Genomic DNA, 27524 nt, shown 5'->3' with positions numbered 1-27524 from the left:
GACCTGAGCGAAGTCCTCTGTGCCCTGAGCTCAGGCTGTCAGGAGGAAGGTGAATTATAGACTTGATTATGGCAGAGTCACAGATTTTATAAACTCATACATGTTTGTTAATAAGAAAGAATTAATGGTGATTAAAAAGCAGAGCCTGTTTCTACTTTAAACTTATTTATATTCTGTATGATTGTTAGGAAACACGATGTATTTTATAATCTTGAACTTGTGAATGAAAGAAAAAGTAAATAAATCATGAAACAGTCGACTTGAATGCTACCCGGGTCGTAAGTAGACCTGTAGGGTCTTTGGTAGTCCTGCAATAAAAACCACAGGCCGCCCAACAGGCTACAAATAAATATCGTTAAACTGTGAAGGATGAGTAAGTCAGGTTTAATGAACATTAACGTCCTAGAAGGAACAATTCCAAACCATTTACTTAAATCATTTATCAAAGAATGAAAGCCAAAAAGCCAGCGCGGTGATGTGTGTGTGTGTGTATGTATGTCTGGCTGTGTGTGTATATGGAGCTCCTGCTTTTACAGACAAAACAGTCTGAAAAGAGTTTGTTATTATGAATCTGAGACACAGTCAGGCTACCAGCTGAACATTACCCTCTCCAGTCAGAGTAACGTGGGATTCAACATCCATCCTCACATGTTTTAGGAGTCTTGTTGGAGGTATTTCATCTCTAAGCTCTTCAATAGAAGAAGAAGAAGGAGGCGGTGCTAAAGCTGCACGCCTGAGAGTCAGACTCAGGGCATCAGGAACAGATATCTACTAACCAACATGGCGGCGTCGAGCTAACGCGGCTAATGTCAAGCAGAGAGAAGCTAACCGATTAACAGCTGGTGATTTGTTCACGTGGTTCATTAATGAACAAAGTTAATGATTCTTTTATTTATTCCTCATTAACATGTCGGGGCTGCTACTCGCTTTCAACTAGTGTCAGCAGAGATGTTGCCCTCATGCTGGGTTAGGCTGCTGCCCCGGGTTACCTGGAGGCCAGGTGAGCTCACACTGTTTATATGAGTCTACATGAAAGGTTAAAGGTCACAGGTTCATGAAAAAACTTTAAATATTGAGTCTATGAGGGTGAAAAGTGAATCATGAAGTCATCGTGTTCACATTCATTTATACAGGTACTTTTTACCTGTTTGTTACCATGGCAACACAAACACATCAGGATGGATTCCTTCTCTTTGTCTTCTTTTTCACTCAGTTTGACACGTTAGTGTGAGAACTTATTGAAACTCACGGTTTCTTTTAGCGTTATGTAAAAACAACGTTTGTTCATCTCGTACAAAATAACGATAAAAAGTTTATTTCTCCGTCTGTTCGTCACGTTTAACATGTCTCTCAATCTAAAATGAATCTAACTGTTCATCTCAGTCTGCTGGCTAGCTGCTGCTGCTGGCTAGCTGCTGCTAGCTACTGCTGCTGGCTAGCTGCTGCTAGCTAGCTGCTGCTGGCTAGCTACTGGTGGCTAGCTGCTGCTGGCTGGCTGCTGGCTAGTTGCTGCTGGCCGCTGCTAGCTAGCTGCTGCTGGCTAGCTGGTGGCTAGCTGCTGGCTAGCTGCTGCTGGCTAGCTACTAGTGGCTAGCTGGTGGCTAGCTGCTGCTGGCTGGCTGCTTATATCCAGACGTCCATCCAACAGGTTCGATGATTTCAAGAGGATTTATTTTTTCTATAAATCTTTTTTATTTAATGTTCCGTAAATTCAGACTATCGTGACGTGTTTATCTTTAAAACTGAATGAAATGAGGAATAAATGAAATGTGAAGCTGAGATTTTATTGACAAACTTCACATCAGAATAAAACTCCATGTTGATTAAAATATCCTTGTGTGTGTGTGTGTGTGTCTGTGTGTGTGTCTGTGTGTGTGTGTGTGTCTGTCTGTCTGTGTGTGTGTCTGTCTGTCTGTCTGTGTGTCTGTGTGTCTGTGTGTGTGTGTCTGTCTGTCTGTCTGTGTGTGTGTCTGTCTGTCTGTGTGTGTGTCTGTCTGTCTGTCTGTGTGTGTGTCTGTGTGTGTGTGTGTGTCTGTGTGTGTCTGTCTGTGTGTGTGTGTGTGTCTGTCTGTGTGTGTGTGTCTGTCTGTCTGTCTGTGTGTGTGTCTGTCTGTGTGTGTCTGTGTGTCTGTCTGTCTGTGTGTGTCTGTGTGTGTGTGTGTGTGTGTGTGTGTGTCTGTGTGTGTGTGTGTGTGTGTCTGTCTGTGTGTGTGTGTCTGTGTGTGTATGTGTGTGTGTGTGTGTGTGTCTGTGTCTGTGTGTGTGTGTGTGTGTCTGTGTGTGTGTGTGTGCAGGATGTCCCTGCAGGAACATTTCTGTGAAACCAGGAGGTTTGAAACCAAAGACAGTCCCAGCTCGTTACCTGGGTCAGCCCAGCCCCTTCACACACCCTCACCTCTTAAAACCAGGTGAGTCCTCTAACGGGGGAACAGGACTCTGTCACAAAGTAAGGACCCTTTTGACATCCTGATACCTGCTGTGTGTGTTGCTCAGGTGAGGTGACTCCAGGTGTGACTCAGGCAGAGTTCGAGCTCCGCAGACACAGACTGGCGTCTCTCATCGAGGCTCAGGCCGACCGGCTCGGCCCGTCTGTCTCTTCTGGGACTCACGTGGTCGTTGTTCTGTCTCACCCGACCTGCTACATGTCCAACGACATCCCGTACCACTTCCACCAGAACCAGGTGAGACGTCCTCCTGTTGTATTTAAACAGTATAGGTGAACAGGTGAGGAGGGGAACAGGTGAGGAGGTGAACAGGTGACTGGTGAGGAGGTGAACAGGAGAGGAGGTGAACAGGTGACAGGAGAGGAGGTGAACAGGTGAGGAGGGGAACAGGTGAGGAGGTGACAGGTGAGGAGGTGAACAGGAGAGGAGGTGAACAGGTGACAGGAGAGGAGGTGAACAGGTGAGGAGGTGAACAGGAGAGGAGGTGAACAGGTGACAGGAGAGGAGGTGAACAGGTGACAGGAGAGGAGGTGAACAGGTGACAGGAGAGGAGGTGAACAGGTGACAGGTGAGGAGGTGAACAGGTGAGGAGGTGAACAGGTGACAGGAGAGGAGGTGAACAGGTGACAGGTGAGGCGGTGAACAGGTGACAGGAGAGGCGGTGAACAGGTGAGAGGTGAGCAGGTGACAGGTGAGGAGGTGAACAGGTGACAGGTGACAGGAGAGGCGGTGAACAGGTGACAGGTGAGGAGGTGAACAGGTGACAGGAGAGGAGGTGAACAGGTGAGGAGGTGACAGGTGAACAGGTGACAGGAGAGGAGGTGAACAGGAGAGGAGGTGAACAGGTGACTGGTGAGGAGGTGAACAGGAGAGGAGGTGAACAGGTGACAGGAGAGGAGGTGAACAGGTGAGGAGGGGAACAGGTGAGGAGGTGACAGGTGAGGAGGTGAACAGGAGAGGAGGTGAACAGGTGACAGGAGAGGAGGTGAACAGGTGAGGAGGTGAACAGGAGAGGAGGTGAACAGGTGACAGGAGAGGAGGTGAACAGGTGACAGGAGAGGAGGTGAACAGGGGACAGGAGAGGAGGTGAACAGGTGACAGGTGAGGAGGTGAACAGGTGAGGAGGTGAACAGGTGACAGGAGAGGAGGTGAACAGGTGAACAGGTGACAGGTGAGGCGGTGAACAGGTGACAGGAGAGGCGGTGAACAGGTGAGAGGTGAGCAGGTGACAGGTGAGGAGGTGAACAGGTGACAGGTGAGGAGGTGAACAGGTGACAGGAGAGGAGGTGAACAGGTGAGGAGGTGACAGGTGAACAGGTGACAGGAGAGGAGGTGAACAGGAGAGGAGGTGAACAGGTGACAGGTGAACAGGTGACAGGAGAGGAGGTGAACAGGTGACAGGTGAACAGGTGACAGGAGAGGAGGTGAACAGGTGAGGCGGTGAACAGGTGACAGGTGAGGAGGTGAACAGGTGACAGGAGAGGAGGTGAACAGGTGACAGGTGAATAGGTGACAGGAGAGGAGGTGAACAGGTGAGGAGGTGAGGCGGTGACAGGTGAACAGGTGAGGAGGTGAATAGGTGAGGAGGTCAACAGGTGAGGAGGTGAACAGGTGAGGAGGTCAACAGGTGACAGGTGAGGAGTTGAACAGGTGACAGGAGAGGAGGTGAACAGGTGAGGAGGTGACAGGAGAGGAGGTGAACAGATGAGGAGGTGAACAGGTAACAGGAGTTGGTCCCTTTTGTCCTGTTTGCTCCATATTCAGTTTTTATTGAGCAGATACTGAATGTGCTCGATGTTCCTGCAGGACTTCCTGTACCTCAGCGGTTTCCTGGAGCCGGACAGCGCTCTGGTTCTTTACGGTAAAGGTCGCCCGGACCAGGCGGCGCTGTTTGTCCCTCGCAGAGACCCAGGGAGGGAGCTGTGGGACGGAGCGCGCTCAGGGAAGGACGGAGCGTCTGCTCTGACTGGCATCGACAGAGTTCACTGCACTGAGGAGCTGGGCATGGTGCTCAAGAGCCTTAAAGGTGAGTGGGACTGTGGTGTCCGTGGCGTCCATGTACATGACAACATGGTGGTTATTTGTTTAATAACTCGGAGGTTGGGGTTAAACTCAGTTTTAAAGGGAAATATCTGACGTGTTATTGGACGACCTTTGATTTCCCTGTTGGAGATGTCACCATCGTTAATGTCTCTCGTGGTCGTTTTTCAGGCACTGCGCTGTGGTACGACAGCTCTCAGCCCGCCCACCCTCGGCTCCATCAGACTCACCTGACACCTGTCCTGGAGGCGGGGCCGATGCCCCGCTCGGTCCGGCCCCTCGTCCACTCTCTGAGGGCGGTGAAGAGCCGAGCAGAGGTGCAGCTGCTGCAGGCGGCCGGACACATCTCAGCACAGGTTAGAGCGAGTCTGTGAGCGAGTTACAGAGAGATGCTCTGAGTCTGTGAGCGAGTTACAGAGACGCTCTGACTCTGTGAGCGAGTTACAGAGAGACGCTCTGAGTTTGTGAGCGAGTAACAGAGACGCTCTGAGTCTGTCAGCGAGTTACAGAGACGCTCTGAGTCTGTGAGCGAGTTACAGAGACGCTCTGAGTCTGTCAGCGAGTTACAGAGAGACGCTCTGAGTCTGTCAGCGAGTTACAGAGAGACGCTCTGAGTCTGAGCGAGTTACAGAGACGCTCTGAGTCTGTCAGCGAGTTACAGAGAGACGCTCTGAGTCTGAGCGAGTTACAGAGACGCTCTGAGTCTGTCAGCAAGTTACAGAGACGCTCTGAGTCTGTGAGCGAGTTACAGAGAGACGCTCTGAGTCTGTCAGCAAGTTACAGAGACGCTCTGAGTCTGTGAGCGAGTTACAGAGAGACGCTCTGAGTCTGTCAGCGAGTTACAGAGAGACGCTCTGAGTCTGAGCAAGTTATAAAGACGCTCTGAGTCTGTCAGCGAGTTACAGAGACGCTCTGAGTCTGAGTGAGTTACAGAGAGACGCTCTGAGTCTGTGAGCGAGTTACAGAGAGACGCTCTGAGTCTGAGCAAGTTATAAAGACGCTCTGAGTCTGAGCAAGTTATAAAGACGCTCTGAGTCTGTCAGCGAGTTACAGAGAGACGCTCTGAGTCTGAGCAAGTTATAAAGACGCTCTGAGTCTGTCAGCGAGTTACAGAGACGCTCTGAGTCTGAGTGAGTTACAGAGAGACGCTCTGAGTCTGTGAGCGAGTTACAGAGAGACGCTCTGAGTCTGAGCAAGTTACAGAGACGCTCTGAGTCTGTGAGCGAGTTACAGAGAGACGCTCTGAGTCTGAGCAAGTTATAAAGACGCTCTGAGTCTGTCAGCGAGTTACAGAGACGCTCTGAGTCTGAGTGAGTTACAGAGAGACGCTCTGAGTCTGTGAGCAAGTTACAGAGACACTCTGAGTCTGTGAGCGAGTTACAGAGAGACGCTCTGAGTCTGTGAGCAAGTTACAAAGACGCTCTGAGTCTGTCAGCAAGTTACAGAGACGCTCTGAGTCTGTGAGCGAGTTACAGAGAGACGCTCTGAGTCTGTGAGCAAGTTACAAAGACGCTCTGAGTCTGTCAGCGAGTTACAGAGACGCTCTGAGTCTGAGCGAGTTACAGAGAGACGCTCTGAGTCTGTGAGCAAGTTACAGAGACACTGAGTCTGTGAGCGAGTTACAGAGAGACACTCTGAGTCTGTCAGCAAGTTACAGAGACGCTCTGAGTCTGTGAGCGAGTTACAGAGAGACGCTCTGAGTCTGTGAGCAAGTTACAAAGACGCTCTGAGTCTGTCAGCAAGTTACAGAGACGCTCTGAGTCTGTGAGCGAGTTACAGAGAGACGCTCTGAGTCTGTGAGCAAGTTACAGAGACACTCTGAGTCTGTGAGCGAGTTACAGAGAGACGCTCTGAGTCTGTCAGCGAGTTACAGAGACACTCTGAGTCTGTGAGCGAGTTACAGAGAGACACTCTGAGTCTGTGAGCGAGTTACAGAGATGCTCTGAGTCTGTCAGCGAGTTACAGAGAGACGCTCTGAGTCTGTGAGCGAGTTACAGAGAGACGCTCTGAATCTGTCAGCGAGTTACAGAGACGCTCTGAATCTGTCAGCGAGTTACAGAGAGACACTCTGAGTCTGTGAGCGAGTTACAGAGACGCTCTGAATCTGTCAGCGAGTTACAGAGACGCTCTGAGTCTGTCAGCGAGTTACAGAGACGCTCTGAGTCTGTCAGCGAGTTATAGAGAGACGCTCTGAGTCTGTCAGCGAGTTACAGAGAGACACTCTGAGTCTGTCAGCGAGTTACAGAGAGACGCTCTGAGTCTGTGAGCGAGTTACAGAGAGACACGCTGAGTCTGTGAGCGAGTTACAGAGAGACACTCTGAGTCTGTCAGCGAGTTACAGAGAGACGCTCTGAGTCTGTGAGCGAGTTACAGAGAGACGCTCTGAGTCTGTGAGCGAGTTACAGAGAGACACTCTGAGTCTGTCAGCGAGTTACAGAGAGACACTCTGAGTCTGTCAGCGAGTTACAGAGAGACACTCTGAGTCTGTCAGCGAGTTACAGAGAGACACTCTGAGTCTGTGAGCGAGTTACAGAGAGACACTCTGAGTCTGTCAGCGAGTTACAGAGAGACACTCTGAGTCTGTCAGCGAGTTACAGAGAGACACTCTGAGTCTGTCAGCGAGTTACAGAGAGACGCTCTGAGTCTGTCAGCGAGTTACAGAGACGCTCTGAGTCTGTGAGCGAGTTACAGAGAGATGCTCTGAGTCTGTGAGCGAGTTACAGAGACGCTCTGAGTCTGTGAGCGAGACGCTCTGAGTCTGTGAGCGAGTTACAGAGACGCTCTGAGTCTGTGAGCGAGACGCTCTGAGTCTGTGAGCGAGTTACAGAGACGCTCTGAGTCTGTGAGCGAGTTACAGAGAGATGCTCTGAGTCTGTGAGCGAGTTACAGAGACGCTCTGAGTCTGTGAGCGAGACGCTCTGAGTCTGTGAGCGAGTTACAGAGACGCTCTGAGTCTGTGAGCGAGTTACAGAGACGCTCTGAGTCTGTGAGCGAGACGCTCTGAGTCTGTGAGCGAGTTACAGAGACGCTCTGAGTCTGTGAGCGAGACGCTCTGAGTCTGTGAGCGAGTTACAGAGACGCTCTGAGTCTGTGAGCGAGTTACAGAGAGACGCTCTGAGTCTGTCAGCGAGTTACAGAGAGACGCTCTGAGTCTGAGCAAGTTATAAAGACGCTCTGAGTCTGTCAGCGAGTTACAGAGACGCTCTGAGTCTGAGTGAGTTACAGAGAGACGCTCTGAGTCTGTGAGCGAGTTACAGAGAGACGCTCTGAGTCTGAGCAAGTTATAAAGACGCTCTGAGTCTGTCAGCGAGTTACAGAGAGACGCTCTGAGTCTGAGCAAGTTATAAAGACGCTCTGAGTCTGTCAGCGAGTTACAGAGACGCTCTGAGTCTGAGTGAGTTACAGAGAGACGCTCTGAGTCTGTGAGCAAGTTACAGAGACACTCTGAGTCTGTGAGCGAGTTACAGAGAGACGCTCTGAGTCTGTGAGCAAGTTACAAAGACGCTCTGAGTCTGTCAGCAAGTTACAGAGACGCTCTGAGTCTGTGAGCGAGTTACAGAGAGACGCTCTGAGTCTGTGAGCAAGTTACAAAGACGCTCTGAGTCTGTCAGCGAGTTACAGAGACGCTCTGAGTCTGTGAGCGAGTTACAGAGAGACGCTCTGAGTCTGAGCAAGTTATAAAGACGCTCTGAGTCTGAGCGAGTTACAGAGAGACGCTCTGAGTCTGTCAGCGAGTTACAGAGAGACGCTCTGAGTCTGAGCAAGTTATAAAGACGCTCTGAGTCTGTCAGCGAGTTACAGAGACGCTCTGAGTCTGAGTGAGTTACAGAGAGACGCTCTGAGTCTGTGAGCAAGTTACAGAGACACTCTGAGTCTGTGAGCGAGTTACAGAGAGACACTCTGAGTCTGTGAGCGAGTTACAGAGACACTCTGAGTCTGTGAGCAAGTTACAAAGACGCTCTGAGTCTGTCAGCAAGTTACAGAGACGCTCTGAGTCTGTGAGCGAGTTACAGAGAGACGCTCTGAGTCTGTGAGCAAGTTACAAAGACGCTCTGAGTCTGTCAGCGAGTTACAGAGACGCTCTGAGTCTGAGCGAGTTACAGAGAGACGCTCTGAGTCTGTGAGCAAGTTACAGAGACACTGAGTCTGTGAGCGAGTTACAGAGAGACACTCTGAGTCTGTCAGCAAGTTACAGAGACGCTCTGAGTCTGTGAGCGAGTTACAGAGAGACGCTCTGAGTCTGTGAGCAAGTTACAAAGACGCTCTGAGTCTGTCAGCAAGTTACAGAGACGCTCTGAGTCTGTGAGCGAGTTACAGAGAGACGCTCTGAGTCTGTGAGCAAGTTACAGAGACACTCTGAGTCTGTGAGCGAGTTACAGAGAGACGCTCTGAGTCTGTCAGCGAGTTACAGAGACACTCTGAGTCTGTGAGCGAGTTACAGAGAGACACTCTGAGTCTGTGAGCGAGTTACAGAGACGCTCTGAGTCTGTCAGCGAGTTACAGAGAGACGCTCTGAGTCTGTGAGCGAGTTACAGAGAGACGCTCTGAATCTGTCAGCGAGTTACAGAGACGCTCTGAGTCTGTCAGCGAGTTACAGAGACGCTCTGAGTCTGTCAGCGAGTTATAGAGAGACGCTCTGAGTCTGTCAGCGAGTTACAGAGAGACGCTCTGAGTCTGTGAGCGAGTTACAGAGAGACGCTCTGAGTCTGTCAGCGAGTTACAGAGAGACGCTCTGAGTCTGTGAGCGAGTTACAGAGAGACATGCTGAGTCTGTGAGCGAGTTACAGAGAGACACTCTGAGTCTGTCAGCGAGTTACAGAGAGACGCTCTGAGTCTGTGAGCGAGTTACAGAGAGACGCTCTGAGTCTGTGAGCGAGTTACAGAGAGACACTCTGAGTCTGTCAGCGAGTTACAGAGAGACACTCTGAGTCTGTCAGCGAGTTACAGAGAGACACTCTGAGTCTGTCAGCGAGTTACAGAGAGACGCTCTGAGTCTGTCAGCGAGTTACAGAGACGCTCTGAGTCTGTGAGCGAGTTACAGAGAGATGCTCTGAGTCTGTGAGCGAGTTACAGAGACGCTCTGAGTCTGTGAGCGAGACGCTCTGAGTCTGTGAGCGAGTTACAGAGACGCTCTGAGTCTGTGAGCGAGTTACAGAGAGATGCTCTGAGTCTGTGAGCGAGTTACAGAGACGCTCTGAGTCTGTGAGCGAGACGCTCTGAGTCTGTGAGCGAGTTACAGAGACGCTCTGAGTCTGTGAGCGAGTTACAGAGACACTCTGAGTCTGTGAGCGAGACGCTCTGAGTCTGTGAGCGAGTTACAGAGACGCTCTGAGTCTGTGAGCGAGTTACAGAGACGCTCTGAGTCTGTCAGCGAGTTACAGAGACGCTCTGAGTCTGTGAGCGAGACGCTCTGAATCTGTCAGCGAGTTACAGAGAGACGCTCTGAACTGATCTTTAAACCTCTCTCTCTCCCTCGCTTGTCCCTCAGGCATTCAGGAGGACGATGTCTTTTTCACGAGGAGACGTGGACGAGGCCGTGCTCTTCGCTGTGGTAATGATTTGACCTTCCTCCTCGTCAGCATCGTACAGAGAGAGTTTCACAGAGAGAGTTTCACAGATCTGATTGTTGTTTTTCACGTCTGATTCTCAGTTTGACTTTGAGAATCGTCTCCACGGAGCGAACTTCCTCGCCTACCCTCCGGTGGTCGCTGGAGGGAATCGAGCCAACACTCTGCACTACATCAACAACAACCAGATCATCAAGGCAAGAAGGGCTTCAAAGTCACATCCTAAATATTACCCAGAAGCCCCGTGTGTAAAGAAGTGTTTGTCTCCATCAGGACGGGGACTTGGTGCTGCTGGACGGAGGTTGTGAATATTTTGGTTACGTCAGTGACATCACTCGAACGTGGCCCGTTAACGGAAAGTAAGAAAAAAAACTCAAACTGTCACAAACTGCAGATGATGATTTATATCGATTTAAATGAAGGTTCCAAGTGAAGCACCTCCTCATCCTCACCTCCTCCTCATCCTCACCATCTCCTCATCCTCACCACCTCTCCTGACCACCTCTCCTCACCACCTCCTCTTCATCCTCTCCATCCTCACCTCCTCCTCATCCTCACCTCCTCCTCATCCTCACCACCTCTCCTGACCACCTCTCCTCACCACCTCCTCTTCATCCTCACCTCCTCTTCATCCTGACCTCCTCATCCTCACCTCATCTCCTCACCTCCTCTCCATCCTCACCTCCTCTTCATCCTCACCTCCTCATCCTCACCTCCTCCTCATCCTCACCACCTCTCCTGACCACCTCTCCTCACCACCTCCTCATCCTCACCTCCTCTCCATCCTCATCTCCTCTCCTCACCTCCTCTCCATCCTCACCTCCTCTTCATCCTCCTCTCCTCACCTCCTCTCCATCCTCACCTCCTCTTCATCCTCACCTCCTCTCCTCATCACTTCTCCATCCTCACCTCCTCTCCTCACCTCCTCTCCATCCTCACCTCCTCTCCATCCTCACCACCTCTCCATCCTCACCTCCTCTCCATCGTCACCTCCTCATCCTCACCTCCTCTCCTCACCACCTCCTCATCCTCACCTCCTCTCCATCCTCACCTCCTCTCCATCTTCACCACTTCTCCATCCTCACCCCCTCTCCTCACCTCCTCTTCATCCTCACTTCCTCTCCATCCTCACCTCCTCTTCATCCTCACCCCCTCTCCTCACCTCCTCTTCATCCTCACCTCCTCTCCTCACCTCCTCTCCATCCTCACCTCCTCTCCATCCTCACCTCCTCTTCATCCTCACCTCCTCTCCTCATCACCTCTCCATCCTCACCTCCTCTCCTCACCACCTCTCCATCCTCACCTCCTCTCCATCCTCACCACCTCTCCATCCTCACCTCCTCTCCATCTTCACCTCCTCATCCTCACCTCCTCTCCTCACCACCTCCTCATCCTCACCTCCTCTCCATCCTCACCTCCTCTCCATCTTCACCACTTCTCCATCCTCACCCCCTCTCCTCACCTCCTCTTCATCCTCACTTCCTCTCCATCCTCACCTCCTCTTCATTCTCACCCCCTCTCCTCACCTCCTCTTCATCCTCACCTCCTCTCCTCACCTCCTCTCCATCCTCACCTCCTCTCCTCACCACCTCTCCTCACCTCCTCTACATCCTCACCTCCTCTCCATCCTCACCTCCTCTCCTCACCACCTCTCCATCCTCACCTCCTCTCCATCCTCACCACCTCTCCATCCTCACCTCCTCTCCATCGTCACCTCCTCATCCTCACCTCCTCTCCTCACCACCTCCTCATCCTCACCTCCTCTTCTCACATCTCTCCTCACCTCCTCTCCATCCTCACCTCCTCTCCATCTTCACCACTTCTCCATCCTCACCCCCTCTCCTCACCTCCTCTTCATCCTCACTTCCTCTCCATCCTCACCACCTCTTCATCCTCACCCCCTCTCCTCACCTCCTCTTCATCCTCACCTCCTCTCCTCACCTCCTCTCCATCCTCACCACCTCTCCATCCTCACCTCCTCTCCTCACCACCTCTCCTCACCTCCTCTACATCCTCACCTCCTCTCCATCCTCACCTCCTCTCCTCACCTCCTCTCCATCCTCACCTCCTCTCCATTCTCACCTCCTCTCCTCACCTCCTCTCCATTCTCACCTCCTCTCCTCACCACCTCTCCATCCTCACCTCCTCTCCATCGTCACCTCCTCTCCATCGTCACCTCCTCTCCTCACCACCTCCTCATCCTCACCTCCTCTTCTCACCATCTCTCCTCACCTCCTCTCCATCCTCACCTCCTCTTCATCCTCACCCCCTCTCCTCACCTCCTCTTCATCCTCACCTCCTCTCCTCACCTCCTCTTCATCCTCACCACCTCTCCTCACCTCCTCTCCTCACCTCCTCTCCATCCTCACCTCCTCTCCATCCTCACCACCTCTCCATCCTCACCTCCTCTCCTCACCACCTCTCCTCACCTCCTCTCCATCCTCACCTCCTCTCCTCACCACCTCTCCTCACCACCTCTCCATCCTCACCTCCTCTCCATCCTCACCTCCTCTCCTCACCACCTCTCCATCGTCACCTCCTCTCCTCACCTCCTCTCCATCGTCACCTCCTCTCCATCGTCACCTCCTCATCCTCACCTCATCCTCACCTCCTCTCCATCCTCACCTCCTCACCTCCTCTCCGTCCTCACCACCTCTCCTCCTCTCCATCCTCACCACCTCTCCTCACCACCTTTCCTCACCTCCTCTCCATCCTCACCACCTCTCCTCACCACCTCTCCATCCTCACCTCCTCTCCTCACCTCCTCTCCATCCTCACCACCTCTCCTCACCTCCTCTTCATCCTCACCATCTCTCCTCACCACCTCTCCTCACCTCCTCTCCATCCTCACCTCCTCTCCTCACCTCCTCTCCATCCTCACCACCTCTCCTCACCTCCTCTCCTCACCACCTCTCCATCCTCACCTCCTCTCCATCCTCACCACCTCTCCTCACCTCCTCTCCTCACCTCCTCTTCATCCTCACCTCCTCTCCATCCTCACCTCCTCTCCTCACCACCTCTCCATCGTCACCTCCTCTCCTCACCTCCTCTCCATCGTCACCTCCTCTCCATCGTCACCTCCTCATCCTCACCTCATCCTCACCTCCTCTCCATCCTCACCTCCTCACCTCCTCTCCGTCCTCACCACCTCTCCTCCTCTCCATCCTCACCACCTCTCCTCACCACCTTTCCTCACCTCCTCTCCATCCTCACCACCTCTCCTCACCACCTCTCCATCCTCACCTCCTCTCCTCACCTCCTCTCCATCCTCACCACCTCTCCTCACCTCCTCTTCATCCTCACCATCTCTCCTCACCACCTCTCCTCACCTCCTCTCCATCCTCACCTCCTCTCCTCACCTCCTCTCCATCCTCACCACCTCTCCTCACCTCCTCTCACCACCTCTCCATCCTCACCTCCTCTCCATCCTCACCACCTCTCCTCACCTCCTCTCCTCACCACCTCTCCTCACCTCCTCTTCATCGTCACCTCCTCTCCTCACCTCCTCTTCATCCTCACCACCTCTCCTCACCTCCTCTCCATCCTCACTTCCTCTCCTCACCACCTCTTCATCGTCACCTCCTCTCCTCACCTCTTCTCCATCCTCACCACCTCTCCTCACCTCCTCTTCATCCTCACCACCTCTCCTCACATCTTCTCCTCACCTCCTCTCCATCCTCACCTCCTCTCCTCACCACCTCTCCATCCTCACCTCCTCTCCTCACCACCTCTCCTCACCTCCTCACCTCCTCTCCATCCTCACCTCCTCTCCTCACCTCCTCTCCATCCTCACCACCTCTCCTCACCTCCTCTCCTCACCACCTCTCCATCCTCACCTCCTCTCCATCCTCACCACCTCTCCTCACCTCCTCTCCTCACCACCTCTCCTCACCTCCTCTTCATCGTCACCTCCTCTCCTCACCTCCTCTTCATCCTCACCACCTCTCCTCTCCTCCTCTCCATCCTCACTTCCTCTCCTCACCACCTCTTCATCGTCACCTCCTCTCCTCACCTCTTCTCCATCCTCACCACCTCTCCTCACCTCCTCTTCATCCTCACCACCTCTCCTCACATCTTCTCCTCACCTCCTCTCCATCCTCACCTCCTCTCCTCACCACCTCTCCATCCTCACCTCCTCTCCTCACCACCTCTCCTCACCTCCTCTCCGTCCTCACCTCCTCTCCATCGTCACCTCCTCATCCTCACCTCCTCTCCTCACCACCTCCTCATCCTCACCTCCTCTTCTCACCATCTCTCCTCACCTCCTCTCCATCCTCACCACCTCTCCATCCTCACCACCTCTCCATCCTCACCTCCTCATCCTCACCACCTCTCCTCACCACCTCTCCATCCTCACCACCTCTCCATCCTCACCACCTCTCCATCCTCACCTCCTCATCCTCACCACCTCTCCATCCTCACCACCTCTCCTCACCACCTCTCCTCACCACCTCTCCATCCTCACCACCTCTCTATCCTCACCTCCTCTCCATCCTCACCTCCTCATCCTCACCACCTCTCCTCACCACCTCTCCATCCTCACCACCTCTCCATCCTCACCTCCTCATCCTCACCACCTCTCCATCCTCACCTCCTCATCCTCACCACCTCTCCTCACCTCCTCTCCATCGTCACCTCCTCATCCTCACCTCCTCTCCTCACCACCTCCTCATCCTCACCTCCTCTTCTCACATCTCTCCTCACCTCCTCTCCATTCTCACCTCCTCTCCATCTTCACCACTTCTCCATCCTCACCCCCTCTCCTCACCTCCTCTTCATCCTCACTTCCTCTCCATCCTCACCTCCTCTTCATCCTCACCTCCTCTCCTCACCTCCTCTCCATCCTCACCACCTCTCCATCCTCACCTCCTCTCCTCACCACCTCTCCTCACCTCCTCTACATCCTCACCCCCTCTCCATCCTCACCTCCTCTCCTCACCTCCTCTCCATCCTCACCTCCTCTCCATTCTCACCTCCTCTCCTCACCTCCTCTCCATTCTCACCTCCTCTCCTCACCACCTCTCCATCCTCACCTCCTCTCCATCGTCACCTCCTCATCCTCACCTCCTCTCCTCACCACCTCCTCATCCTCACCTCCTCTTCTCACCATCTCTCCTCACCTCCTCTCCATCCTCACCTCCTCTTCATCCTCACCCCCTCTCCTCACCTCCTCTTCATCCTCACCTCCTCTCCTCACCTCCTCTTCATCCTCACCACCTCTCCTCACCTCCTCTCCTCACCTCCTCTCCATCCTCACCTCCTCTCCATCCTCACCACCTCTCCATCCTCACCACCTCTCCTCACCTCTCCATCCTCACCTCCTCTCCTCACCTCCTCTTCATCCTCACCACCTCTCCTCACCTCCTCTCCATCCTCACCTCCTCTCCATCCTCACCACCTCTCCATCCTCACCTCCTCTCCTCACCACCTCTCCTCACCTCCTCTCCATCCTCACCTCCTCTCCTCACCACCTCTCCATCCTCACCTCCTCTCCATTCTCACCTCCTCTCCTCACCACCTCTCCATCGTCACCTCCTCTCCTCACCTCCTCTCCATCGTCACCTCCTCTCCATCGTCACCTCCTCATCCTCACCTCATCCTCACCTCCTCTCCATCCTCACCTCCTCTCCGTCCTCACCACCTCTCCTCCTCTCCATCCTCACCACCTCTCCTCACCACCTTTCCTCACCTCCTCTCCATCCTCACCACCTCTCCTCACCACCTCTCCATCCTCACCTCCTCTCCTCACCTCCTCTCCATCCTCACCACCTCTCCTCACCTCCTCTTCATCCTCACCATCTCTCCTCACCACCTCTCCTCACCTCCTCTCCATCCTCACCTCCTCTCCTCACCTCCTCTCCATCCTCACCACCTCTCCTCACCTCCTCTCCTCACCACCTCTCCATCCTCACCTCCTCTCCATCCTCACCACCTCTCCTCACCTCCTCTCCTCACCACCTCTCCTCACCTCCTCTTCATCGTCACCTCCTCTCCTCACCTCCTCTTCATCCTCACCACCTCTCCTCACCTCCTCTCCATCCTCACTTCCTCTCCTCACCACCTCTTCATCGTCACCTCCTCTCCTCACCTCTTCTCCATCCTCACCACCTCTCCTCACCTCTTCTCCATCCTCACCACCTCTCCTCACCTCCTCTCCATCGTCACCTCCTCATCCTCACCTCCTCTCCTCACCACCTCCTCATCCTCACCTCCTCTTCTCACCATCTCTCCTCACCTCCTCTCCATCCTCACCACCTCTCCTCACCACCTCTCCATCCTCACCACCTCTCCATCCTCACCTCCTCATCCTCACCACCTCTCCTCACCACCTCTCCATCCTCACCACCTCTCCATCCTCACCACCTCTCCATCCTCACCTCCTCATCCTCACCACCTCTCCTCACCACCTCTCCTCACCACCTCTCCATCCTCACCACCTCTCCATCCCTCCATCCTCACCACCTCTCCATCCTCACCACCTCTCCATCCTCACCTCCTCATCCTCACCACCTCTCCATCCTCACCTCCTCATCCTCACCACCTCTCCTCACCACCTCTCCTCACCTCCGCTCCATCCTCACCACCTCTCCATCCTCACCACCTCTCCATCCTCACCACCTCTTCATCCTCACCACCTCTCCTCACCTCCTCTCCATCCTCACCACCTCTCCTCACCTCCTCTTCATCCTCACCTCCTCTCCTCACCACCTCTCCTCACCTCCTCTCCATCCTCACTTCCTCTCCTCACCACCTCTCCTCACCACCTCTCCATCCTCACCACCTCTCCTCACCACCTCTCCATCCTCACCTCCTCATCCTCACCACCTCTTCATCCTCACCACCTCTCCTCACCTCCTCTCCATCCTCACCACCTCTCCTCACCTTCTCTTCATCCTCACCTCCTCTCCTCACCACCTCTCCTCACCTCCTCTTCATCCTCACCACCTCTCCTCACCACCTCTCCTCACCTCCTCTTCATCCTCACCACCTCTCCTCACCTCCTCTCCTCACCTCCTCTTCATCCTCACCGCCTCTCCTCACCTCCTCTCCATCCTCACTTCCTCTCCTCACCACCTCTCCTCACCTCTTCTCCATCCTCACCACCTCTCCTCACCTCTTCTCCATCCTCACCACCTCTCCTCACCTCCTCTTCATCCTCACCACCTCTCCTCACATCTTCTCCTCACCTCCTCTCCTCCCCTCCTCTCCATCCTCACCTCCTCTCCATCCTCACCACCTCTCCTCACCTCCTCTTCATCCTCACCTCCTCTTCATCCTCACCACCTCTCCTCACCTCCTCTTCATCCTCACCGCCTCTCCTCACCACCTCTCCTCACCTGCTCCCTGCAGGTTCAGTCGGGCTCAGGCCGAGCTGTATGAGGCCGTCCTGGAGGTGCAGCGCTCCTGTCTGTCACTGTGCTCACCTGGTGTCAGCCTGGATCACATCTACAGCACCATGCTGGCTCTGATTGGACGACAGCTTAGGAGGCTCGGCGTCGTCCCACCCAGTACCAGTGATGCAAATTTATTAAAGGTGAACAAACACTAACTACAGGTGATCAAACACTAACTACAGGTGATCAAACAAACACTAACTACAGGTGAACAAACACTAACTACAGGTGATCAAACACTAACTACAGGTGATCAAACAAACACTAACTACAGGTGAACAAACACTAACTACAGGTGATCAAACACTAACTACAGCTGAACAAACACTAACTACAGGTGATCAAACATTAACTACAGGTGAACAAACACTAACTACAGGTGATCAAACAAACACTAACTACAGGTGATCAAACACTAACTACAGGTGAACAAACACTAACTACAGGTGATCAAACAAACACTAACTACAGGTGAACAAACACTAACTACAGGTGATCAAACACTAACTACAGGTGAACAAACACTAACTACAGGTGATCAAACATTAACTACAGGTGAACAAACACTAACTACAGGTGATCAAACAAACACTAACTACAGGTGAACAAACACTAACTACAGATGATCAAACACTAACTACAGGTGATCAAACACTAACTACAGGTGAACAAACACTAACTACAGGTGATCAAACACTAACTACAGGTGAACAAACACTAACTACAGGTGATCAAACAAACACTAACTACAGGTGAACAAACACTAACTACAGGTGAACAAACACTAACTACAGGTGATCAAACAAACACTAACTACAGGTGATCAAACACTAACTACAGGTGAACAAACAAACACTAACTACAGGTGAACAAACAAACACTAACTACAGGTGAACAAACAAACACTAACTACAGGTGAACAAACAAACACTAACTACAGGTGAACAAACACTAATATACAGGTGATCAAACAAACACTAACTACAGGTGAACAAACACTAACTACAGGTGATCAAACACTAACTACAGGTGATCAAACACTAACTACAAGTGAACAAACACTAACTACAGGTGATTAAACAAACACTAACTACAGGTGATCAAACAAACACTAACTACAGGTGATCAAACACTAACTACAGGTGAACAAACACTAATATACAGTTGATCAAACAAACACTAACTACAGGTGATCAAACACTAACTACAGGTGAACAAACACTAATATACAGGTGATCAAACAAACACTAACTACAGGTGAACAAACACTAACTACAGGTGATCAAACACTAACTACAGGTGAACAAACACTAACTACAGGTGATCAAACAAACACTAAATACAGGTGATCAAACAAACACTAACTACAGGTGAACAAACACTAACTACAGGTGAACAAACACTAACTACAGGTGAGCAAACACTAACTACAGGTGATCAAACAAACACTAACTACAGGTGATCAAACACTAACTACAGGTGATCAAACACTAACTACAGGTGATCAAACACTAACTACAGGTGATCAAACAAACACTAACTACAGGTGAACAAACACTAACTACAGGTGATCAAACACTAACTACAGGTGAACAAACACTAACTACAGGTGAACAAACACTAACTACAGGTGAACAAACAGACATTAACTACAGGTGAACAAACACTAACTACAAGTGATCAAACAAACACTAACTACAGGTGAACAAACACTAACTACAGATGATCAAACACTAACTACAGGTGATCAAACACTAACTACAGGTGAACAAACACTAACTACAGGTGATCAAACACTAACTACAGGTGATCAAACACTAACTACAGGTGATCAAACAAACACTAACTACAGGTGAACAAACACTAACTACAGGTGAACAAACACTAACTACAGGTGATCAAACAAACACTAACTACAGGTGATCAAACACTAACTACAGGTGAACAAACACTAATATACAGGTGATCAAACAAACACTAACTACAGGTGAACAAACACTAACTACAGGTGATCAAACACTAACTACAGGTGCTCAAACACTACCTACAGGTGAACAAACACTAACTACAGGTGATTAAACAAACACTAACTACAGGTGATCAAACAAACACTAACTACAGGTGATCAAACACTAACTACAGGTGAACAAACACTAACTACAGGTGAACAAACACTAACTACAGGTGATCAAACAAACAGTAACTACAGGTGAACAAACACTAACTACAGATGATCAAACACTAACTACAGGTGATCAAACACTAACTACAGGTGATCAAACACTAACTACAGGTGAACAAACACTAACTACAGGTGAGCAAACACTAACTACAGGTGATCAAACAAACACTAACTACAGGTGATCAAACACTAACTACAGGTGAACAAACACTAACTACAGGTGATCAAACAAACACTAACTACAGGTGATCAAACACTAACTACAGGTGAACAAACACTAACTACAGGTGATCAAACACTAACTACAGGTGATCAAACACTAACTACAGGTGAACAAACACTAACTACAGGTGATTAAACAAACACTAACTACAGGTGATCAAACAAACACTAACTACAGGTGATCAAACACTAACTACAGGTGAACAAACACTAACTACAGGTGAGCAAACACTAACTACAGGTGATCAAACAAACACTAACTACAGGTGATCAAACACTAACTACAGGTGAACAAACACTAACTACAGGTGAACAAACACTAACTACAGGTGATCAAACACTAACTACAGGTGATCAAACAAACACTAACTACAGGTGAACAAACACTAACTACAGGTGATCAAACACTAACTACAGGTGAACAAACACTAACTACAGGTGATCAAACATTAACTACAGGTGAACAAACAAACATTAACTACAGGTGAACAAACACTAACTACAGGTGATCAAACAAACACTAACTACAGGTGAACAAACACTAACTACAGATGATCAAACACTAACTACAGGTGAACAAACACTAACTACAGGTGATCAAACACTAACTACAGGTGAACAAACACTAACTACAGGTGATCAAACAAACACTAACTACAGGTGAACAAACACTAACTACAGGTGAACAAACACTAACTACAGGTGATCAAACAAACACTAACTACAGGTGATCAAACACTAACTACAGGTGAACAAACACTAATATACAGGTGATCAAACAAACACTAACTACAGGTGAACAAACACTAACTACAGGTGATCAAACAAACACTAACTACAGGTGATCAAACACTAACTACAGGTGAACAAACACTAACTACAGGTGAACAAACACTAACTACAGGTGATCAAACACTAACTACAGGTGAACAAACACTAACTACAGGTGATTAAACAAACACTAACTACAGGTGATCAAACAAACACTAACTACAGGTGATCAAACACTAACTACAGGTGAACAAACACTAACTACAGGTGATCAAACAAACACTAACTACAGGTGATCAAACACTAACTACAGGTGAACAAACACTAATATACAGGTGATCAAACAAACACTAACTACAGGTGAACAAACACTAACTACAGGTGATCAAACACTAACTACAGGTGATCAAACACTAACTACAGGTGAACAAACACTAACTACAGGTGATTAAACAAACACTAACTACAGGTGATCAAACAAACACTAACTACAGGTGATCAAACACTAACTACAGGTGAACAAACACTAACTACAGGTGAACAAACACTAACTACAGGTGAGCAAACACTAACTACAGGTGATCAAACAAACACTAACTACAGGTGATCAAACACTAACTACAGGTGATCAAACACTAACTACAGGTGATCAAACAAACACTAACTACAGGTGAACAAACACTAACTACAGGTGATCAAACACTAACTACAGGTGAACAAACACTAACTACAGGTGATCAAACATTAACTACAGGTGAACAAACAAACATTAACTACAGGTGAACAAACACTAACTACAGGTGATCAAACAAACACTAACTACAGGTGAACAAACACTAACTACAGATGATCAAACACTAACTACAGGTGATCAAACACTAACTACAGGTGAACAAACACTAACTACAGGTGATCAAACACTAACTACAGGTGAACAAACACTAACTACAGGTGATCAAACAAACACTAACTACAGGTGAACAAACACTAACTACAGGTGAACAAACACTAACTACAGGTGATCAAACAAACACTAACTACAGGTGATCAAACACTAACTACAGGTGAACAAACACTAATATACAGGTGATCAAACAAACACTAACTACAGGTGATCAAACACTAACTACAGGTGCTCAAACACTAACTACAGGTGAACAAACACTAACTACAGGTGATTAAACAAACACTAACTACAGGTGATCAAACAAACACTAACTACAGGTGATTAAACAAACACTAACTACAGGTGATTAAACAAACACTAACTACAGGTGATCAAACACTAACTACAGGTGAACAAACACTAACTACAGGTGAACAAACACTAACTACAGGTGATCAAACAAACACTAACTACAGGTGATCAAACACTAACCACAGGTGATCAAACACTAACTACAGGTGATCAAACAAACACTAACTACAGGTGATCAAACAAACATTAACTACAGGTGAACAAACAAACATTAACTACAGGTGAACAAACACTAACTACAGGTGATCAAACAAACACTAACTACAGGTGAACAAACACTAACTACAGATGATCAAACACTAACTACAGGTGATCAAACACTAACTACAGGTGAACAAACACTAACTACAGGTGATCAAACACTAACTACAGGTGAACAAACACTAACTACAGGTGATCAAACAAACACTAACTACAGGTGAACAAACACTAACTACAGGTGAACAAACACTAACTACAGGTGATCAAACAAACACTAACTACAGGTGATCAAACACTAACTACAGGTGAACAAACACTAATATACAGGTGATCAAACAAACACTAACTACAGGTGAACAAACACTAACTACAGGTGATCAAACACTAACTACAGGTGATCAAACAAACACTAACTACAGGTGAACAAACACTAACTACAGGTGATTAAACAAACACTAACTACAGGTGATCAAACAAACACTAACTACAGGTGATCAAACACTAACTACAGGTGAACAAACACTAACTACAGGTGATCAAACAAACACTAACTACAGGTGAACAAACACTAACTACAGGTGATTAAACAAACACTAACTACAGGTGATTAAACAAACACTAACTACAGGTGATCAAACAAACACTAACTACAGGTGAACAAACACTAACTACAGGTGATCAAACACTAACTACAGGTGATCAAACAAACACTAACTACAGGTGATCAAACACTAACTACAGGTGATCAAACAAACACTAACTACAGGTGAACAAACACTAACTACAGGTGATCAAACACTAACTACAGGTGATCAAACAAACACTAACTACAGGTGATCAAACAAACACTAACTACAGGTGATCAAACACTAACTACAGGTGATCAAACAAACACTAACTACAGGTGATCAAACATTAACTACAGGTGGTCAAACACTAACTACAGGTGGTCAAACAAACACTAACTACAGGTGATCAAACACTAACTACAGGTGGTCAAAAAAACACTAACTACAGGTGATCAAACATTAACTACAGGTGGTCAAACAAACACTAACTACAGGTGAACAAACATTAACTACAGGTGGTCAAACAAACACTAACTACAGGTGATCAAACACTAACTACAGGTGATCAAACAAACACTAACTACAGGTGATCAAACACTAACTACAGGTGATCAAACACTAACTACAGGTGATTAAACAAACACTAACTACAGGTGATCAAACAAACACTAACTACAGGTGAACAAACACTAACTACAGGTGATCAAACACTAACTACAGGTGATCAAACAAACACTAACTACAGGTGATCAAACACTAACTACAGGTGATCAAACACACTAACTACAGGTGATCAAACACACTAACTACAGGTGAACAAACACTAACTACAGGTGAACAAACACTAACTACAGGTGATGAAACACTAACTACAGGTGATCAAACAAACACTAACTACAGGTGATCAAACAAACACTAACTACAGGTGAACAAACACTAACTACAGGTGAACTACAGGTTATTTTAAATCACTTGTAGTTCACCTGTAGAGTTTTAAACTGAGATGAAATCAGAAGATACCTGTGTGAGCTTTTAGGAGAACGTCTAATTGAAAGTTGCAGACCAAGTCGTGCACGTGGTCTAAAGGTTGTCACTGATTGGATAAGACAAGGAGTGAGGGTCTCTCTCTCTCTGTCGCCTGATTGGACAGCCTTTACCTGTGTGTAACGTTGTGTGTGGTCCGCAGGCTGCTCGGAGGTACTGCCCTCACCATGTGGGACATTACCTGGGCATGGACGTCCACGACACACCTGAGCTGTCCCGCTCTCAGCCTCTACAGCCGGGGATGGTCATCACTATAGAGCCAGGTACAGAACAGAGAAGCCCCCCCTCACGGTAAGGTGTGAAGACAGTCTGGGGTTCAGGTCTCCCAGATCCTCCTCCTGGGGGACTCTGAGGCGGGTTTTATAATCCCTCTAGTGAACTCTGGGTCTACCCCGGCGTCTCCTAACAGTTGGCCCTGTCTGGAAGACCTCCAACGGGATCAGATCCCTGAACCACTTCAGCCGACTCCTTTAGATGTGAAAGAGTAGCAGCTCTACTCCGAGCTCCCCCTGAATGTCTAAGCTCCTCCCCCTTTCTCTAAGGCCGAGCACAAACCCCCTCCAGAGGAAACTAATTTTAGCCGCTTTTAGCCTCGGCCTACCCAAACTCCTTCATTTGGGACAGAGACTCACTCCACCATCATGGTATGTGACCCTCATCACAGCAAACTGCCCCAATGCCTGCTGGACGTCCCAGCATGAGGAAACCCACAAAACCACATCATCTGCAAAAAGCAGACAGGAGATTTTAAGGCCCCCACAATGGAAACCCTACCCCTTAAGCTGCACCTTGAGGTCCTGCCCCGGGAGTGGACACAGCTCCCACTTTGTTCAATCAGGGACCAAATACAGCCCCGCATTCCCCCCCCGGCTGACTGGGCCTGCAGGGCGGCTCCATGTAGTTCTTTCAGGCTTAGCCCATGGAGGTAAGCCCCGCCCCCTCAGACCGACACCTTGTCCTCTTTGATGTTTAATGTGTTTCTGCTTCTGTCTCAGGCGTGTACATTGGCGAGGACAACAACGAAGCTCCAAAGCGATTCCGTGGTCTGGGCGTGAGGATCGAGGACGACGTGGTGATCCAGGATCAAGGAGGTCCTCTGATCCTGTCCTCTGAAGCTCCAAAGACCATCGCTGACGTGGAGCAGGCGTGTGCTCTCAGATAGGACAGGTGTGTCCAGGTGTGGTGATGACATCATCAGGACGAGGACCATCAGTGAAATGTAAAGACGATCATTTCCCCTCATCAGACACACAAACACACCTGGGAACAACAGGTAACCATCAGCTGAGTCGCCACGGCAACCACCACGCCAACTTTCATCTGAGAAAAGTTAAAAACATCAACATTGCCCCTTCATCAACCGACACACTGAATACTTTTTGACCCCTGGTGATTTAAAATCACGCCGTCGGGCCGTGTGTCTGAGTCTGTCTGCAATATTAACTCATTAAAAAAAGACATGGCTCCATATCTGGTGTCTAGGACTTCTGTTGTGGTTGCCATGGTAACAAACGGGTATCAATATTAAGTTCATAAGTTATGGTATCATGACGACCCTTATGAATACACACACACACACAGAAAATGTGTTTCTATATGTATTAAAAATATTTCTTCTTTCATAACTAATAAACTGTTTGAATTTGACTTAATAATTAGAGTCAAATAGAATTTGTCAAATAAATATGAAAAATTAAGCCGATGCTGAAGTTTTTAATTCCTGCAGTTCCTGGAGTGTCCACTAGAGGCTGGCTGCAGAAGCACAGGAAGTCACATACACACCCATTCTAAAAAGCCTGTTTTTACAGCAGAGATTAACATGTTTACAGCCTGGTTCAAAAAACCAAATAGGTGTGATTAGCTCATGTCTCGATGGACACACACTGTACGGGGGGTGAATGTTTTGATGACTCATCAGTTTTGATTTGATGAAGGATAAGAGTTATTCACAATAAGGCGTGTAGCTGACCTGATTGACAGGTGGGTGCGGTGTAACGGTTTGTCAGGAGGTTTAAAACCCGCCTCAGCTCCAGCTCTCAGCCTGTCGTTAGGTTGACTGAAAGTTAGACTGAGACAGCATTTCCAGCATGGAGACCGCCATCGATGGGACTCCAGCTCCCCCTGCAGGAACAGACGGGGGACGTCACTCCTGCTCACTGACTAAATTATACTAAAACGTTGGAGACGTTGGGATTTGTGCGTTGGGTGAATGCACGTTGCAGAGTGACCGAGTTTACCTGAAACTTTGGTGTTTCAGACTCAGGGCTGCAACGCCAATCGAGTAAATGTTTGCAACGAATTTGATTATCGATTTGCAACTGTTCAGCCTGAACTTTGTCTAAATGTGCTGTTTAAATAAAGTTTATTTTATTATAATGGTGGTACAATGCAGCCCTACTAGGACTTCTATTTGGGTTGCCATGGTGATGACAATGATGTCAATATTGTACAATTTTTACGAAGTTTAAAATTCTGGTTTCATGACAACTTTAAATAATTGACTTTGTATTTCAGCCTGAACTGGATTACAGTTTAAATGAAACATTAAAAAGACATCTTTATATTTGACACTAACCAATCACAGGAGACTGATTAGGCTCTGATTGTTTCTATGACGTCATTTATCTAGTAATATATTTACTCTGTGGAGCTCTCGCGCCCCCTGCTGACAGCAGTCGGCCCGCAGAGCTCGGTTCCTGTTTCCGAACAATCCCGAACACTTCCGAAGACAGCCTCCCCTCTCGCTCCCTCCTCCTCCCTTTCACGCCTAATGTTGCTGTACCTCCAACCCTCCCCCTATCACAGGAGGAGAAACAACACGCCGCCATTTTGTTTGTGCGGACGGACCGTCAGAAACGGGGGGAGAGAACCGAGAGGAGCGACTCCGGTAACCGACTACAGCCGCTCCGTGAAGCACCGGGAGCGGAGAGAGAGACCGGACGGCCTGCCGGTGTGATCCAGAGAGAGAGAGAGAGCGAGAGAGAGGGAGAGAGAGAGAGAGAGAGAGCATCAGCAAAGAGAGGAGACAGAGGAGGTGATTTTACTGTTCATGAGGAAACACTCTGAAATCTCCCAGAAGGAGCGGACACACCGAGACCAAGACCGAGACCAAGACCGAGACCGAGCAGGACAAAATTAATCTGAGCGAGAAAAATAATAAGATGAAAGATCAGCAGGAGTCCGGGACCGTGTGTGAGGAAGGAGAGAGTCCGCAGAGACCGGAATAAAGTGCTGCCGATCCCCACAGAGGAGGTCTAACCGGTCCACATAGAGAAAGAGGTCTACCCATCACAGGGGGTCAATGAGGAGGTCTACCCATCACAGGGGGTCAATGAGGAGGTCTGTCCATCACAGGGGGTCAATGAGGAGGTCTGTCCATCACAGGGGGGTCAATGAGGAGGTGTAAAGGAGCATAGTGGACTAAGTTCAGATTCCAGGTGTTTCCTCCAGCTGGACCTGAAACACAGACTGACATGTGTTCAACTTTCTGTGAGACTTCAAGTGTTTAAACCGGGAGGAGGACTCTCTGCAGGACTCAAGTCTGGATCCAGTCCTACCCACCTTTATCCCTGCAGGAGGTACTCAGTGGACTGAGAGGAACCCTGTAGTGGACTGTAGTGAGTGACAGAGTACGGGACCGGGTTTTTAGCTCCCTGGAAGTCCAGGGTTAGTTACACACACACACACACACACAGAGAGAGAGAGATACCTGTGCAGGTGAGACACGTCCTAACGGGGGTCACAGACCGGGTCCTGATGGCGGACATGAGGAGCAGCCCGGAGGACGGACGGAGTGAGGAGGCTACATGAGGGAGACCCAGCACCTCCTCCT

The 27524-nt window shown here is 49.3% G+C and overlaps 1 protein-coding gene and 2 long non-coding RNA genes across 13 annotated transcripts in view; all 3 read left to right on the top strand.

Moving 5' to 3' along the window:
- The first annotated feature begins 746 nt into the window (after positions 1 to 746).
- xpnpep3 (X-prolyl aminopeptidase 3, mitochondrial) lies at positions 747 to 26073 on the top strand. The gene is made up of 11 exons (XM_061026408.1): positions 747 to 1000; positions 2295 to 2408; positions 2494 to 2681; positions 4251 to 4470; positions 4656 to 4840; positions 9973 to 10035; positions 10135 to 10248; positions 10325 to 10410; positions 17402 to 17585; positions 23835 to 23955; positions 24688 to 26073. Exons 1-11 carry the CDS (start codon positions 949 to 951, stop codon positions 24852 to 24854), a joined length of 1494 nt encoding a protein of 497 aa, XP_060882391.1. The 5' UTR covers positions 747 to 948; the 3' UTR covers positions 24855 to 26073.
- LOC132953995 (uncharacterized) lies at positions 2688 to 4241 on the top strand. Of its 11 annotated transcripts, none has more exons than XR_009665698.1 (3): positions 2688 to 3845; positions 3900 to 3945; positions 4040 to 4241. It is a non-coding gene; the product is annotated as an uncharacterized LOC132953995 (long non-coding RNA). The 11 variants fall into 11 exon arrangements; XR_009665691.1 differs by having other exon boundaries at positions 2689 to 3158; positions 3189 to 3945; XR_009665693.1 differs by having other exon boundaries at positions 2689 to 3351; positions 3415 to 3945.
- A 250-nt stretch (positions 26074 to 26323) lies between the features above and the next one.
- Positions 26324 to 27524, top strand: part of LOC132995784 (uncharacterized) — a 31738-nt gene continuing 30537 nt past the window's right edge. Inside the window, exon 1 of the long non-coding RNA XR_009677053.1 lies at positions 26324 to 27296. This is a non-coding gene — a long non-coding RNA (uncharacterized LOC132995784). The remainder of the gene's footprint in view (positions 27297 to 27524) is intronic.

Source organism: Labrus mixtus, chromosome 20, assembly GCF_963584025.1.
Source record: "Labrus mixtus chromosome 20, fLabMix1.1, whole genome shotgun sequence".
Classification (NCBI taxonomy): Eukaryota; Metazoa; Chordata; class Actinopteri; order Labriformes; family Labridae; genus Labrus; species Labrus mixtus.
Note: the sequence above shows the minus strand (reverse complement) of the source record. Positions and strands in the feature narration are given on the sequence as shown.

Excerpts from the sequence above, each read along its gene's own strand:
- xpnpep3 (XM_061026408.1), top strand. The coding sequence starts at position 949 with ATGTTGCCCTCATGCTGGGTTAGGCTGCTGCCCCGGGTTACCTGGAGG. Across the intron at positions 17,586-23,834 it reads GTGATGCAAATTTATTAAAG|GCTGCTCGGAGGTACTGCCC; the intron begins GTGAACAAACAC and ends TGTGGTCCGCAG. Across the intron at positions 23,956-24,687 it reads GGTCATCACTATAGAGCCAG|GCGTGTACATTGGCGAGGAC; the intron begins GTACAGAACAGA and ends CTTCTGTCTCAG.